General features: G+C 35.5%; 1 protein-coding gene across 2 annotated transcripts in view; it reads left to right on the forward strand.

Annotated features, from left to right (window-relative positions):
* MICAL-like (protein) overlaps positions 1–17,856 on the forward strand; it is a 197,961-nt gene that overhangs the window by 161,078 nt on the left and 19,027 nt on the right. For both annotated transcript variants that reach the window (XM_088236354.1, XM_088236353.1), the window contains exon 4: positions 16,505–16,602. In XM_088236354.1, coding sequence (XP_088092480.1) covers positions 16,505–16,602 — 98 coding nt within the window. The remainder of the gene's footprint in view (positions 1–16,504; positions 16,603–17,856) is intronic.

Below are 17,856 nucleotides of genomic sequence, written 5' to 3' on the forward strand. Positions count from 1 at the left end.
CATTGGAGAATTTAGGCCATAGTTTGTTCTATGCTGATCGATGAACAGTACTTCATTGTTTCTCAATCTACGAGTCGTAATATTGAATTTTATTTGTCCCAGTAATGATGGAACATCGATTATACCATTTAGTATGCCGAACATATATATGGAGTCAATATTAGTTCTACGTTTTTGTAGACTAGAAATATTTAACATTGACTCTATTTCAGCATAAGAATAATTATCTCTCTCTAGTCCGAGCATCCACGCTATTTTTCGAAGCAAGCGATGTTGGACTGATTCAATGTGATTTATGCGATTGACATAGAATGGAGACCAGACCACTGAGGCATATTCTAGAAGAGGGCGAACAGTTGAGCAATAAAGTGTTTTGATTGTACGGACATTAGTAAAATCAGAGGATATTCTGTTAATGATGCCAAGTAATTTCAGTGATTTATTTACTGTATTATCTATATGCTCGTTGTATGTCAGTTTATAGTCCAAAACAACTCCTAAATCTCTGATGAACTTGACTACATCAATTATGGAGTTTTCTAATAGGTACTTGAAGGAAATTGGTTGTTTTGTTCTATGAAATGACATTATTTTACATTTTTTAATATTTAGTTCTAATTCATTGACTTTACACCATCGGTTAAAAGAGTTAATGCCTGATTGAAGAAGAAAGCAGTCTTGTAAAGTTTGAATTATTTTGAGAATTTTGTTGTCGTCCGCGAAGAGCCAAAAACGAGAGTAAGAGAATGATTTAGCAACATCATTTATAAACAAATTGAAAAGAACAAATCATTTTAATATTTTTTTTAATTAATTCTGACTTTCTGGTGGCACTAGCTACCTAGGTGTTGCAATTACCATCCTGCGAAACGATGCGATAGACCCAGCATTTCTAATCTCTTTCGGCAACTCATTAAACAGCTTTAGTCGTTTAACTACAGATAGTTCTGAGCTTGATTCTTGTTTTTGGGAATCTTAAACGTTCATCTCCCCCGTAGATAGCGATGAATTCTGTTATTACGCTAATATTACTGAACGTGCATTCGGACAACAATTTACTTTTGAATCGGAATATCAATACTGACGTATTTAAAATAACTATTTTCTTGACCAAAAGAACGTTCATCGCCGTCAACACAATAATATATCGTCTGACTAACTTGCAAAACTCCAATCTCCAAAAAAAAAAAAATTACAGGAGGGTGAAAAACCCCTCCTGTAAAATTTTTATTTTTGGAGATTGGAGTTTTGTAAGTTAGTTAGACGATATGTTGAATCTTTGTATATCTGCCACATTTTAAATTTTAATATCGTCTTTATGCCTCTATTCTGAGTTTTTGCATGGCATTATTGCATTGAATGAACGTTTATTATTTTTTTAAAAACCCCTTTATACCTAGTCATTGTTTGACGATGTAAATGCTATGTTCATTTACAGTCGGGTTATTTATATTTATATTTATTTTTGCACCACAACCAGACCAGGAGGCCCAATTACAGTGGTGAATTACATCACAGAACACCCAGGCTTGAGAAAAATCACATTTTTAATTTTGTGTTATCACCCGGAATCGAACCCGGAACCTTCCGTGCGTGAGTCAAGCGTCTTGACCACTACGCCACGGAGGCCGTTAGTAATATTCGTTCTCTTATCTCAAGTTTCAATTTTTATTTTTGGAGATTGAAGTTTTGTAAGTTAGTTAGACGATATGTTGAATCTTTGTATATCTGCCAAATTTTCATATCGTCTTCATGCCTCTATTCTGAGTCTTTTGCATGTTTAACGTTTATTATTTTTTTAAAAACCCTTTATACCTAGTCATTGTTTAACTATGTAAATGCTATATATTTATTTACAGTCGAGTTAGTAATATTCGTTCTCTTATCTCATGCTTTAATGTTTCGGTTAGCTCTTGTCCGGGCTGTCCAGAGGTAATCACTTCTCTAATCACTCTCGCTGTTGGATCATAACTCCCAAGACCATCCCATGTCTCTTTTCAGACTTCCCGCTCCGAGCGATATGAAGACATCACCCGTTATTGTGTTTCGTATTCATTTGTCAGATATATTTGTTTACTTTGGCTAATGAGCCTTTCCGTTTTGGCTTCTAAACATTGAATCATTATCGGGCTTCGAACAGTGTCGGCCAATCTGTTGCATGATTGATGGATGTTTGCGGACTGCGGCCCGCATGGTTCCTGAATGTTGGGTATTGCTGGCTCATTGAATGCCTCTCAAAAAATGGCCATTGTTGTTCGTTTTATGGAAAACGCCTTACAGCTTACGTGTTTCTAACTCACAATTGAATTTTCTTTTATTATACCGTCATATCCAAAATGTGTTCATCGCAACATTAGAGACTTAAATTATTTTGACCTCACATGTTTGTATTTTTCCCTAAATGTTCGTGTACTTCGATAATTCCTCAATTTACTTTTGAAAAATGACGTAAGTATGAATACATCAAAAACAAGAATTTAGGTAACCCAGAACAATTTTTGCCATAAAGAGCTGAAGATGTTAAATGAGTTGCCAGAAAATTAAAGGAATTGACAATAATGAGCTAAAATGGTTTTGTGATTATTTAAATGATAGAACAAACAATATTTTGAAATGCACTACCTTTCGAAAAAACGACTTATCTAGGAGTTCCACAGGGATCAGTGGTTTTAGTGCCAATACTTTTTATTATTTATATATATGATATTGTTAAATCCTTAAAATATTCTTCAGTTAAACTTTTTGCCGATGACACTACTCTATGTGGCTGAAAACAATGTTGATGATGCTTGCAATGAGATGCAAATAGATTTATATCAAATATCTTATTGGTTGGATATAAATAAACTAAAATTAAATGTTTCAAAAATATATCGTAATAATAGATAAAAACCTAAAATTTACATCACATTTTGAGTAGATCAACAACCAAATTTCTCAAAAGATAGGATTTTTAAATAGAATAATTAAAAAATCTCAATTTAAGTACAAGTAATCTAATTTTTAAGGCAATTATTTTACTGCATTTCAATTATTGATTGTTCTAGTGTTATCTTTCTGAGCACTGAAAATCAATATAGTGTCATGCAGAAAGCTCAGAATAGGGGAATGAGGACAATATTGAGATGTGGCAGATATACAAGAAATCAACATGTGTTGACGGTACTGAACATGCTTTCGGTAAAGCAAAGAGTAATTTCAAACATTTTAGTGTTAATATTTCAATTTTAAAATAAATTATTGCCCGAATACATGTTTTGTGATGTTCAGTGTAATAACGAAATTCATCGCTATCCTACGAGGAGAGGACTCCTCAAAACAAAAATTCAGGCAACTCAAAACAATCCGTATCATAAAGGACTTACGATGTTTAATGAGTTTCCAAAAGAGATACAGGATGCTGGGTCTATCGCATCGTTTCGTGGAATAGCGATGATTTTTGTTAAAAACAAACATCCATTTAGGTAGATAAAGTGTCATCGGAAAGCTTCTGGATTTTATAACAATGTTTTGTTTTTGAAATATTTTTTTTTTATTTCTATAGTTTATAAGTTATGGTAATCAAATTTTATTCGTACAACTATCTAAAATAAATACGTTACAAAAAAGAATAGAAATGCTGGTTTAATCGCCTCGTTTCGCACGATGGCGATGATTTTCGTTAAAAAACGCCTATATAGGTAACTAGAGTGTCATCAGAGTCTAAATTGATATCAATTTTTTGAAATTATTACTGCGTAGTTAAGGAATTACAATTTATTAATTTTTATTTTATGACTATCTGAATAAATACTCGTATATTATACCGGATTTCTTCTTTTCGAGTATTTGGAAAATACGCGTTTCACTCAAAAATGGAGTTAATCCACATTATGAAAAAGTATTATATTATTTATGGTTTCAGCATTTTTAATTTATTTAAAATAAAACACTTTGTAATTTTTTACCACACACGAGTTTAATATAATAACACTACTGGTTTCAGGTATTTTGATTTACCCATCATCAGTTATAAATATAATATGTTATGTATATACGAGTATTATTAATTTATACGGACTCATTTTTACTAGCTATTACTAGATAGAGAGCTATTAATTAATGTGTGTTGTAATTTAATTACGATTTTTATTTTATTATACTTTTACATCATCGAGGATATGCATTAAGCTCGTTAGTATCTTTGACTTTCTACCTTCTCTTCTATGGGACGCCCACGAATACATGAATCTTATCACACTTATTTTACTCATAACTTAATATTATAATACTTGCGATATAATTACAATGGTCCAGCTCTTTCACTCTCTTCAGCAACCGCCTACTTCCTAACACACGTTGTATTTTATGACCACTTTGATATAATGTTATTATTGAGTGGCAATAACCTCACACTGTGAAATTATAAAATTTGCACATAATCAATATTACAAAGCTATCGACCGATTAGCTTGTTTTTTTATTGTTATTTATTAATTTTATAGCGTGATATTCCTACGTACGTCGGTATGTCTACGACTAATTTTTATGATGATTTGATTTGGAGCCCATTTCGGAACGCCGGGAATTAATTAGATTCTCTTCCTACTCGAATAATTAATTATTTTTAACTTGAAGCAAGTAGAAACAATGATAAGCACGACTATTGTTATCAATTTATTGTTACCTCTGCCGCAGCGAAGCGGTCCATCCGCAGACAATGGTCACGCTTTCGATTTCATCGCTCACGAATTGTTATCGCCGCTGTAAAATGAGGAAGTTCAGTGGTTTTTTTATGTATATTTATTTATTTGTTAATAGACTATTAAACTAAGCCAATTTTTTTTGTTAACATTCAAATGTCGTATTATCAGCGCTATGATTTTTTAAAGTTTTGTATTTCTGAAATAACTCCGCGTGTGACGTCAAACGTTCTCTTCCGCTTATTCTCGATCAGTTCCTTCCATTAGTCCATTGACCGCAAGCAAACTGGAAATCTTCCATAGCTCTCTTATAACTTTTTTTTTTGTTTTTTTTTACAATATACATAAGAGGTAAAACAAAGTATTGAAAGAATAAAGGATAGTCACATAGCAATGAAACACATATTAATAGTAAAAATAGTCAACAAAAAATCCCATTAAGGCATGGCCTGTTCGTGGGTATACAAGAAAATGTTAAATAATTTTTGCTCCTATAATAAATAGACAGTTATAATATTTTTGTGTAACATAAGAAAGAGAAAAAAACACATTCTGTAAAAGATTATATGGTATTTTTTTATATTAATTAAAAAGGGAAGAAAAAAAATATAAAAAAACAAAAAAATATTCCTTATTATTAAAGGGTAACAAAATATGTCATAGAAAAAGGGAGTTCATATCTTTAGTTTGAATCCAGGATAGTGCGTGTTTTTTAAAAGAAGGAAAATTTTGAAAGTTTGGAATCAATGAAATGTTATCAGTAAAAAAATAATTTTAAATTTTTGGGCCTATAAAATATGCCAAACTGCTTATTTAACAAAAGATTAAACAAAAGATTCATATGAACCAGTGACGTTGTTCAAAGTAGTTCGTTTTTATCAAAATATATTTTTTTGAATTCGTAAATTTTCAGGAAACTTTTTCGTACAATTTGATGCTCCATTTTTTACCGCGCGCAAGAAAAAAATATTGTATCCCGTGGGGCTGAAGTTCCTCATTGTGACGGTGCAGTTTTTATATCTGTATCACAAAAGTCGGACCTCCACCTCCGTTACCTCCGACCGTATCCGCAGGACGGTGACTGGTGCTATTATAGTACCTAGTTGTCAGGGTCCTACCATAATAGCACTAACTCATTTACTGTCACATCCCTCCACGCATTCTCGTTTATTACATATCTATCGTTTTCTCATCCTTCACATTTTTCTAGAACGAAAGCTATTAATTTCGTCCTTAACCGACTAGCCCCGTCGACCCGAACAGTTACACGGGGGTCTCTTCGTGTTTTTCAATTATCCACTCGGCTATAAATCTTAACGATTATTACTAATTCCAGCTTATTTCCTATTAGACGCTCGTTTGAAAGTTGAATGATTTATGATCATGACAATAGGTATTTCTCGTCGGCGGAGAAATGCAGGCAACAAGAAACGAATCGAATGCGCGAGCCCTTATTGCAATAAAACGAACTGCCTATCTGCCTAATCCACTTTCGCCGTCGTAGACCGCAACTGAAATACCCGGTTCCTTTCTAGCGACAATTTCTTATTCGGCGGCAGTTATCTCGCATCAAATTAAATCACGTAAGAACGACCGCTTAATTGGCCGTTCGAGACAAATCACCAGTCGTCACAAGTATCTTGAGTTATCGCCCGCCGGTTAGATCCGACAGCTTTTCTCTCTTTCATTTCGTGCGAGTCTGGAGAAAGCTCTCCCTTAATGTCACCGGGGACCATCGGACATCATGTCTCGCATATTCCGCAGAAAGCTCGTGCAACATTCGTGAGTAACCCTTTTGGGCCTTTACATGCACGAGTATATGAATATTCCATCTGATAAATAATCCAACGCCCGGGGAAACATAACGCTCACATTGGATCTATTTTTTAATGGTTTCGAGAGTGTCGCCCGCGTTTCACAATGAGGACTTTTTTGATAAGAAAAATACATAAACGGGAAATGAAATCTCACAATCTCTTCCGTAAATAAGAATCTTTCATCATAATGTGGAGTAGAATAATATCAAAGTTACCCAATGTTTAGTAAACACTCAGAACCCGGAAAGTAAACTAATATGTAACCAACAAATGTAGATAATAATAGTACCACGTGAATCATGAACGTGGTTTTATTTACTTCGTTTAAAACAAATTTATTTAAATTTGGTTCATTCGAGTGATCCACCTGATCAAACAATATCGGATTGCTCACCTCGGTTGCCTATTGTCAGCAGTAGCGTGCCTAGGGTTTACGAGTAAGGCAAGCCCATATATATATATTTTAAATTCACATGTGGTGTAATTGTCTGACAGCCTCATAGTATAGTGGCCAGCGCATTTACCTACCATGTAAAAGGTCTCGGGTTCGATTCCCGACATGGTTGATATGAAATATTTATTTAAAAAGGTGTTTTTACACTAGAATGTGTCATAGTCCCTGGACTGGTACTTGAAGCGTAAGACTGATCATCTTACATTTATGTAGCAAAAATGATCAAGATACAATGCGATTGCAGTACTCTATGCACCATTAGGTGCGGAAAAGGAATGGTGATGAATTAATTTGTGTGAAAACATGATGTGAGCTTTCTTCACTACAGTTGTACAGTCTACAAAGCATCCAAAAGGCATATTATGACGAATAACAATATTTTTTTAAAATATGCATAGGATAATCTTTCTGAGGTCGTTTAAATAAACGAAATAAAGAAAACACAATATTATTTTATATAAAGGAATTCCTCAGATATCAACCATTACCAATAAGTAACATCAATATAATATAGCGTGCGTAGAGTTGAATAGTAGTCATCGGAACCCATAGATACATAAATATAAATTATAATTGAAATTAGATATAGGAAAAGGAAAGTAGATAGGCAAATAAAAAAGAAACGTCGGCCATCTCCGAATTCATTTTATATATGACGTTTGCACAAAATTAAGTAAATTATCGTAAATTTTAACCAGTACGGGTCTTTATACAATTAAGATAAAAAAAACCGTTTAAAATTATCAAATTCCGTAAAAAATATCATAATAAACAATCGTAAAGTTTGTTCGATACGAAATACGAGAGGCGCTCTCTGTCAACTTTACTCTAAAGAAGCTGGCTTCAGATTCCCATATAAAACTCAACATATACAGACAAACATTTGTTGAGTTTACTGTTTGCATCACATGCGAGTTGCACCGTGAAATAAGCCCCATAAGAAGCCCACGTGCGTGAGCAAGATAAGAAGACATTGTCGTTCGCGCACACAGATTTCATGCGGTTCGGATCTCGGGATGCGAACAGTACCAACGTCGAATAGATCTCTAATTCTTATGCGGCGCGAAATTTAAACAACGAAATGAATTATTTTTAAGCGTTTGGTTCAGATTTGGTAATTTTGAAATAAAATTAATAGGCAAGCCCGGCTTATGGGCTTCTATGGAAATACCGCCACTGATTGTCAGCATCTTGTTTAAACAAAGCCATTCTTAAACGAGTGTTTACTTTTGTCTCATGTTCCTCATACCAACAGCACTCATTCTCGGATTGTTGTCTTTTTCTGTAACACTTTTACTTTCATTAACATAATGTTATTTTTCATTACTTTTCGTGCGCACGCGCTCCGGGCCTCGGCCGTCTAATCCCATGACAATGTGGTACAGTGTACCAACCACAACCGCCATGCTGTTCTTCCCACACGAATGTTGCATTTGGCATAAACAATGGAGGCGTAGATTATTGAACTGTTTTGAAATACACATCTATAGATTATTCTGAAAGGTCTTTCGTAGTCATCTTTTCATTGAGTTTCTCAACACGCACATAAATACTGCCGTGGAAAGTTAATTAAACGTTGGGGCATATTTTATGACGGTTATTAGCCTTATTTTTGATTATACACAAAATCAATTGATTGCAGAAGACTTCCTTCTAAAAATTCACAGTAAATTATGGTAATATTTTATTTATTAAAAATAACGCATTTTTAACGCGTATTTACGTTCTAAATACACGCTAACAGGGCGATCTCTTCGCGCGCAATTCCGTTCAGAATACCAGCCCTGGGGTGGTATTCCGAACGCGTTTACAGCGCGCTATAATCCGTATTTAGTATGTAGAAACGCGCTATACCGCGCTATAATTTCGTTTGGAATACTAGCCCTGGGGTGGTATTATTAATGCATGTATAGCGCGTATTTACGTACTAAATGCGCACTATACCGCGCTATAAATCCGTTCATTATACCAGCCTAAGAATGTGAAAAAAGAAAGGTTATTTTTAAGTACCTAAGGTACCTATAGTGCCTATTTTCCATCACGGCGATTCCTCGTAAGGGTAGGCAGAGATGATAGAACGCCACACTAATCTGTCTTTACATACATACCTTGCTTCCTCTACATTTATACGTGTTATGTACGCGTGCGGATTGTTTCGGATTTTTACATATTTCGGGTTTTATTATTTATTTTCTAAAATACCATTAATTATTGTAATTGACAAAGAAAAACAAAACAGACATGTTATATTATGCACTTAGCGGGTTTATTGCTAAAAGTAATATCTTCCAGCCGACCAAAAAACAGACTGATCAAAAGTTAGTCAAAATGTGTTTTTTTTTAATGTATAAATACAGACATATATTTTTAAATTACAGCTGTTTTTAGTGGGCAGATAGAGCTTCGTATTTTATTAATAAAAATATTTATGTTCATTTCCACATGTGCCTTCTCATGTATGTATGTAGGTATATGAAATAAGACGTGCTTTCGAAGTTCACCTATTTTCCTCATAATTAGCTATTTGGAACAAGTTATTTTACTACTTTAGTCATGTTTAATAATTAATTAGTCTTTTTGTTATATTGGCGATTTCGTGACGCGCTCCAGAAGCACGAATATGAACAATAGTACTCCGATTGGGAACAAGGTGAAATGGTTTTATGCCCATAATAGACAATCCTTGGGCGATAATTTCTCTAAGTTAGTACGAAACAATTATGTACAGTGAGCCCGTGAAGTGTGCGCTCGCAGATATGAAATATTAGAGGCATTTAGAAGGGAACTCGGCAGGATTTGATCTCTCACCCCGTGCGCTTGCTCAAGAATCATTCCTAAATACGGAGTGTACGGACATAATTATTTTCTCAAATTTATACACAATTTTTATCCAGTTAAATTTATTATCAAACCTATCTTATTATTAACAAATTACAACAGGAAGTCTAGGCATTTACAGGGCTTATGACCTGTCATTGGCTGGTTTAAGTGGCCACTTTACACACCACAATGTTGTAACATTCACCATTTTGCCTATGTTTGATCATCCATATTTCTTTAATTCTTCCATTTGTTGATTTTAAGGAAGTTAAAGAGCTTAAAACCTTTTTTGTTGTGAAGAGATTCATCTGACTGAATTATTTCACATACTAGGCATGAAAACTGCCTAGTATGTGAAATAATGAAACAGTTTTACAATTTTTGAACTTCTTCTTGGACCAGTTGGTTTCATTACAATATTTGAGTTTGTCCAAATGTTTGTAGACAAAAAAAGGAATTTCACCCCCTCGGGAGTCATTAAGATTAACAAATTACAACAGGGATGGAGAATACCTTAGTTGTTACTAAAATTATTATCAAAAATCATCGTCATTCCCTTTCCGCACCTAATCGTGTATAGGGCACTGCATTGGTACACCATTCGCATCGTGTCTTGATAATTTATGTTACACGAAGGTAAGATGATTAGTCTTACGCTTCCAGTTCAGGAACTATGGAAATATTCTGATGTAAAAACACCCTTTTAAATACATATTTAATATCAGCCATGTCGGAAATCGAACCCGAGACCGCTTGCGTGGTAGGCAAACGCGCTGACCGTTATCAAAAATAGTAAGGACTTAGCTTGAAAATGACAAAAAATCATTAAAGCATAACCAAAGCTCAAGCCCGGGTGTTAAGGGCTGCAATTCTTCACAGCAACTTGGGACTACTGGCCTGTTGTAGTGCAAAAAAAATAATAGAAAACGCTTTTGATCTTATCTTATGTTCTGTATCCCTCATCTGTGTCCAGGCGGATGAAGAATACAGTTATGCGTGTGAAATAGAACCAGAATCCTGGATTAGTGTTTTGACGCGATGGGTACTCTCGGAAAAACCCTTAAAAAAGGAAATCAAGGGGAGAAAAGTCCGCCTCGTATTGTAGTAATTGGCACGCTCGCCAACCATACTTGAGGTCCCGAGTTCGATTCCTGGGAAGGTTGCCATTATACATTTTTAAAAAGTGGTTTTACACTTAAGTATTTCACTATTTTCGTACTGGCACCTGAAGCGTATGACTGATTACCCTACATTCCTATAACGTATGATCGAAATACGCAGCATTTCTTTATGTAGTGCGTTGGATGCGGATAGGTGTTTGATTATAATGGTATTCCCTTTTCAGAAGAAATATTCGTCTCCGTTGAGATATTCAACCAGTATTGACCGTGTTCTTCGCTCGTAAAGTACGATGGTTTTAATGGCTGCCTTTCGCAGCAGTTGTATACATTTCTAATTCTAAGAAATGTCGCTTCTCGTCTCGATGCTGCCTGCCGTCTGCCCTTTCCACGAGACCTTGCCTAGTCATCTTCCAATTCTCTCCTCCGACACCACGCTTTCCGGTCAGAAACTTAGTATTTATTAATCGATAGTAAACTGCTCTTGATGAATAATGTATTTTGCTCCATTGTGACTTGTGACTTGTGACTCCATTCTCCGTACGCCGTGCTCTGTAGTCTATCTCTACGTCCGCTGCCGCCGTGGGATGCCGCTTCGCTTTCATCTGCCATTGTGTGATAATCATTATACTTATGTACCCTTAAAGGCTCTTTATTTCGATTGTGTTTTATGCCAGGCTCGCTTTAAAACTGTATTTATTTATTCATTAATAGTAATTGAATCGATTTCTTCTATGTCGCAACGAGCGATAAAATTTTACATTTCCGCGCACGTGGCATTGAATTTCTTTTCAAGTATCATTTGGGCTCTTATCTTGTGTATTTCGGGCAAATTATTCAGAAAGTAAAAGCTTAACTGTCGATGCATATTGTCAAAGAGCATTAGGTAACCGTCTTCCTTATTCTCGGTTTACTCACAAATTGATTTGTTGTAGATTTATTATGCCATGGCTACAAATTATTCTTATTAAGCTCACTTTCAGACATGGCACGCGGCTGTATTCCCCGATCTCCATTGATCTGTAGTAAAGTTGTAATGTATGTACATAAGCAATATTTTATGCAAATATACTGTTTTAACTACTGCATAATATAGTAATTTGAATACGGATGAATCATTCCTTGACAGAACCCGTTTGGTTTCAAGACTAGTAATAATTATTCAACAATTGACTTTAGAAATGTTCAACGATATTTTAGTACCGCACATACATTGCTTCGCTTCTCTACATGCGAGTATAACCAAGTATCTCTCTATCGGCGGAGGTAAACGATTCCCTTTTACTACCTTCGTGCATCGTAACGATACCATTACATTACCGCAGGAAGAAAAAATGGGATTCCTCATTCAAAGGCGAAAACTATTCGAAGCTTCCCTAGATCATGATTATCTCGATCGTGCAAGCATTACACCGAGCAATTTGTTAGCTGGTGTCCGTACTTGTCAATTCAGTTATTTATTGATGAAAAGGTGGAGCCGATTGCGAGAAGGTCCGCTCGGGAATGTCGTGAGAATTTTGAATGAACAGATGCTTCGTACATAGGTTAAGTATGTACAAGACGTTTTATTTTCAGTATTACTAGAAAATACATTTTGGTCGTAAGACCTTTTATTTACTATTTTCTCATTGTCATTTTTTTTGTAATTTAGCCTTCGTAAAAAGTCACAAGTCATTGCACACACAAAACAGTCGATTCCTTTGCACAAAAGAGCTAATAATGTCCAATGAGACTTCTGGGCACAGTTTAACTAGCACTTCCACCCATTGTTCTGTCACACGGGGTACTTTATTGAAAATTACCGTTTTCTCGATGGCTTGTGCCGCCCATGACCAGCCTGACGAGTTCTCTATTCCATACTTTAAGATAGTCTTCTTCTTCCTCCTGGCTGTGTGTCTCATTTACTTGAGGTCAGCCCTCCTAGTCCTCAGTCTACACGTCGTACTAGGAGATTTGTTGTTTGGTTTCTGTTTTACGGCTGGTTGCCACCGGACACCGAGACAGTAACCCCTCTTGCTAACTGAGGCTCAGGTTGCCACCGTTGACCATTTATCCTCCGCTTCTTAATTCAACTCCTTGCCCGACGCCGCTGTCTTCCAACAGCCCATAGCCCGAAGCATGTCCGGGTGGCGTGAGAGAAGATATGTGCCCCTTCCACCTGCTCCGCCGTTGAGATCTTCACCCGTAGCCTTGGGCAAGGGATCGCGTTGTACCCCGCAATACTGGGTCCTCACCCAAACTTAGCCGCCTAAACACTTCAGTCTACTGAAGCGAAAGGTGCCCACCCCCGCGACGTGGACGCGATGAATGAGAATTACTCCAGCGAGAACTGAGAAGGTGACTCAGTCCTCCAGAAACCAGGTTAATGGTCTCGTTTAGGTGTGACATGTTAATATATGCCCACAAAACATCGCCCGAGACCAAGGGCATTAGTTTAAGATAGTAAATAAAGAAATATGTTTTCGTTTGTTTTTAACAATTTTTTATATTTTTTTGTTTATGAAATACTGTAGAATAAAAAAAAATATTCACGATTCGATTAAATTTTGAACTTTATGACCGCTCAAATTTAAATAGAATATCGTCATGAATCTTGACGTCACAATGCTGCTAATAACTAGCAAAAAATAACGCTAAATTTCCCTATTGTCAAAGTCAAACATGTCGCGGTTTTGTGGAGACATATTATTTAACAATTTTACTTTGAAAGTTATGTATAAAATCATTCCTCCACAATATCCAAATTGATTTTGAAAATACAATCAATTTTTCCAAATCCGTTTCACATATTTTTATCAGTATTCGTTGAAGGTGATATTTCACTATTGCACTGAGTTTTTTTTGTGTTATAAAATAAAACATCGCTCGAAGGGTTCACAGGTGAACTTGTCGGTTGACTTTACTTGGCTTTGAAATAAATCCTGGGTGCTTTCATCCGCAATTTGATCAGATACATCAAATATCGTAATGCCGTCGTTACGACTCGCGCTGATGAGATGTACCGCGATGATAGCCGCGGTCCCGGGCCCCGACACGAGCATCCCCTGGACCGTGGGGAGACTGTTAGCGGTGCCGAAGATTACATAGCTCGTGTAATGGCTTACAATCTTGGTGGGCGCCAAATCATACCATCAATTTTATCCGTTCCTCTTTTCAGAATTGGCTGTAATTTGACCAAACAACTGTTTAACTTTAACAAAGCAGTATGTTTTTAATGATTACCTTGTTATCGCTAGTCACATCATATAATAACCCTAGATACAAAAAATCATTTATGAAGCATAAAATAGTATCCCACAGCTTTTTTTTAAATATCAGTAATTTTCCGATGATTTTAATTCAATAGAGAATATTAATATATTGCAATATTCTCACGAAGAACATTTGAGAGAAGGAAATATAAAAGTCTAGGCATTGACATAGCTTATGACCTGTCATTGGCTGTTTTAAGTGGCCACTTTACATCATTATGGTGTAACCAGTGGTGTAGTCCTAAATAAAAAAGTACCGGAGCGCACCGCCACCACTTTGGTGAAGTTGGAGGGAAGTGGGAGGGGGGGGTAGACACATGTTTAGACTTTTGCCAGTTATCGGTAATAAATACGTTTGTTGTTATTTCGAATTGTTTGAAGAGACTTAAGTAGATATATTTTTGAAAATTAATATTTGTTCCTGACCAGAGCCGGAGCGCCGCTCCGCTCAGATAAAAAGTGCCGGAGAGCCGCTCCGGTGCGCTCCGGCTCGACTACACCACTGGGTGTAACATTCTTCATATTTGAAAATCTGTATTTCTTGAGTTCTTCCATCTGTTGATCTTTGTGAAGTTAAAGAGCTAAAACCTTTATTGATGCGGCTGAGATTTACCTGACTGAATTATTACATACTAAGCAACACCTGAAAATATGTTTCAATTGTTATACTTCTTCTTGGACAGCAATATTTTGAGTTTGTACAAATTTTTGTACACAAATACTGGATTCAACCCCCCTAAGAAGTAACTAATATTAATATATGAATAAATATTACATTTAAAGAAGCCAATAACAGGTCATAATTCCTGTAAATGCCTAGACTTCTATATTCCCTTCTCTAAAATGTTTTTCATCTCTGTTGTGATATATTCATATGAATAAATCCCTAGGGGGATGATTTCAGTCCTTGTCTACAAAAATTCGGACTAACTCAAAATATTTTCAATGTAGAATACTTCGAATATCGATAATAAAGAATTGAAAATTTCAAAACATATTATAATAATAATTATTATTATGGATAACTTATATAGCGCCATTTTCGTAATATAATACCTCAAGGGCGCTTTACAAAGTGATTATATAAAGATATAAATTTAATTTTAACTTTTTAATTTAAGAAAAATAATGTACTTTTTCATATTACTTTTCCACCACATGCTAAGAATTTATTCAAATGATTTAGAGAACAATTGGGCTTTTTTAAAAAATTTAAGACACAATACAGAAATGCCTTTCGAAAGCTAATCTCTTGAATTAAATCGTGACATTACTTTTGAATTTAATTACACCTATTTCAAATATGTTTAATGGCTCTTCATGGTAACTTTATCAAGAGCATTTTAATTTTCGTCCGAATTCCTAACTTCCTACCATTCCTACTCCCCATGTTCAATCACGGTGGTCTCTCCTACGAAATGTATCCTTGGAGAGATTGAGGAATTGGAATTAGGGGTTTGGTATTTTACGCTTAATGTGTTAGGTAGATGGCAGAACCAATTGTGTTACTGGGACGATCGGAATTGAACGCGCATGTTTAAAAAATAAATTTATTAAATTTGTTTATAATAATTGGTTTATGTACAAATAAGACAAGGGGCTGCTATTCCAAACGCTCTCACGGCCGTAGAAAAAGCTTTTAGAGCGCATGTTTACGTACTAAATGCGCGCTATAAAAGTGTTTTCTACGGCCGTGAGAGCGTTCGGAATAGCAGCGCTGACCGATATAAGAAAATTGAGCTTACAGTTATTCGTAACGTTGTTGTAACGAAACTAGACTGGCAGTGCACAACGGAGTTTAAGTCCCAACACATATGTATGGAAGTGAAACATGGATCTGGCAGAGGAAGGATGAAAGCAGAGTGAACGCGGTCGAAGTGCGATCTCTTAGACGAATGCTTGGAAGTCAATGTATGGCAAGGTTACGAATGATAAAATCAAGCGAGAGAGCAAATCTAAAACGGATAGACAGTGAGACAAACACATTGATACGATTAAGATAGGGTCACTGAGATGGTTTGGTCACGTAAAACGAATGGATGACGAAAGAATGGTAAAACAGATATATATGACGAGAGTGAATGGTAACGTAGGATGAGGACGACCAAGGAATACTTAGCGTGATCGACCAAGGAATACTTAACATATCGTGATAATGTCAGGATGTGGCGGTCCATCCCTCTGCCTATCCCTACGGGGAAACAGCGTGATGATGAAGTAGATTTTTCCCTTCAGATTTTTATGTTTTCTCTGTCTTCCGTATTTATCTGTGAGTCTTATTATTACTTTATTTATCAATTACTACTAATTTAACTTTTACTATTTTTTGTATTAATTTGAGTTTGTGTTTGTGTTGTTGCAGGAAATTCTCCAAACAGGCTCTCTGTAAAGAGACCAGCTTCATCTGTGGACCGCAGTCCTCTCAGCCCGACCAACTCTTCTCCCAGACCGCCCACCAAGGTAAGATGACTTTGCCAACCCATCTAGCTATTATGTTATCATTTCCATTAAGCCACACTGTTTCTTTTGATTAAGCTCAACGTTTTGTAAGATTTGCTTATCAAAATAAAATCATTCTGCATTACCTAGATGTCACCGGCGAATCTGTAAATATAAAACTCGCTTGGTCAGTGGCAATAGTTTTATCTGACAGTTACATACAGAAACGAATTAATATGATTGTTTTTGCTGTTCATTTAATGAAGTGATGTGTTTTTTCAATACTAATTAAAATTTTATTTTTGATTTAACATTTTCTGACAGGCACTAATCAAACACAATTCATCGTTCATTTGGCTGATTTAAAAAAAAATCCAAGCAAGTAATTGAATAAAACCAGTTATTCATAGTTGCATAATTGCGTTATTTTAATAAGTTTTGTTTTGAATTCATGTCGTATTTTATAATGTTCTTATTATTAGTATGTACGTAGAAAGTATGATTTTAACAATCTTTTTTTGGTGTAGAGCAATAGTTGAAAGTGTAATTTCCATGTCACTAACTGTAAAATGTGTCCTCATTGTAAACGTCCTTTATTTTTGTTGTGGGTACCATCATTAGATTATTGTAAAACTTTTTGCGGGGTATTCCATTTTTATTCATGAAACAATCATCATTCTTTTATTTCGTTAAAAAACATTTTTAAACTTATCATTCTTAGACTAAAAAGGTTCTGGTTTAAAAAAAACTGCTTTTACGTTAGTATTTTGTTCGACATCGCGCAGTTGTACACCTCATTTAAAATCTGTTTTTCACGCTAGTAAAAAAGTATCTCAATAAGTAAGATCATCTTTCGAATTCACCAGAAATGATATTATGACACCAATTCGAGAATCCAGAAAGTAAAACAATATTTTGAATCCCACGCGGAGTAACGTCATCTCTTGCTCACCGGCCAATTATTATTAGCTTATGACGTTGTTTTTTCTTCCATTCACGAACGTGAAAAAGACAAATTAGTTCTCCCCGGCATTCGACACTAGCACAGACAGTTTCATATTATTATTCTCTACCGAGAGTAGCATTGCAGCGTTTGTGAGACACCTAAAGGAGGTTCTTGAGATGCTTCTGGTTTTCTGTCATTATTGAACAAATGCTAATGGCGTGAACAACGACTCCTACCTCCTACTGCTAGTAAGTGCTCTTTGATCTTTTGTGTTGTTTTAAGCAATCGCGATGACAATAGAACACTCGGGGCATTGTTATTTTTCCGAA

Source organism: Micrasema longulum, unplaced genomic scaffold (genome assembly GCF_059751315.1).
Source record: "Micrasema longulum isolate JH-2025_06_02 unplaced genomic scaffold, ASM5975131v1 h1tg001538l, whole genome shotgun sequence".
NCBI classification, from domain to species: Eukaryota; Metazoa; Arthropoda; class Insecta; order Trichoptera; family Brachycentridae; genus Micrasema; species Micrasema longulum.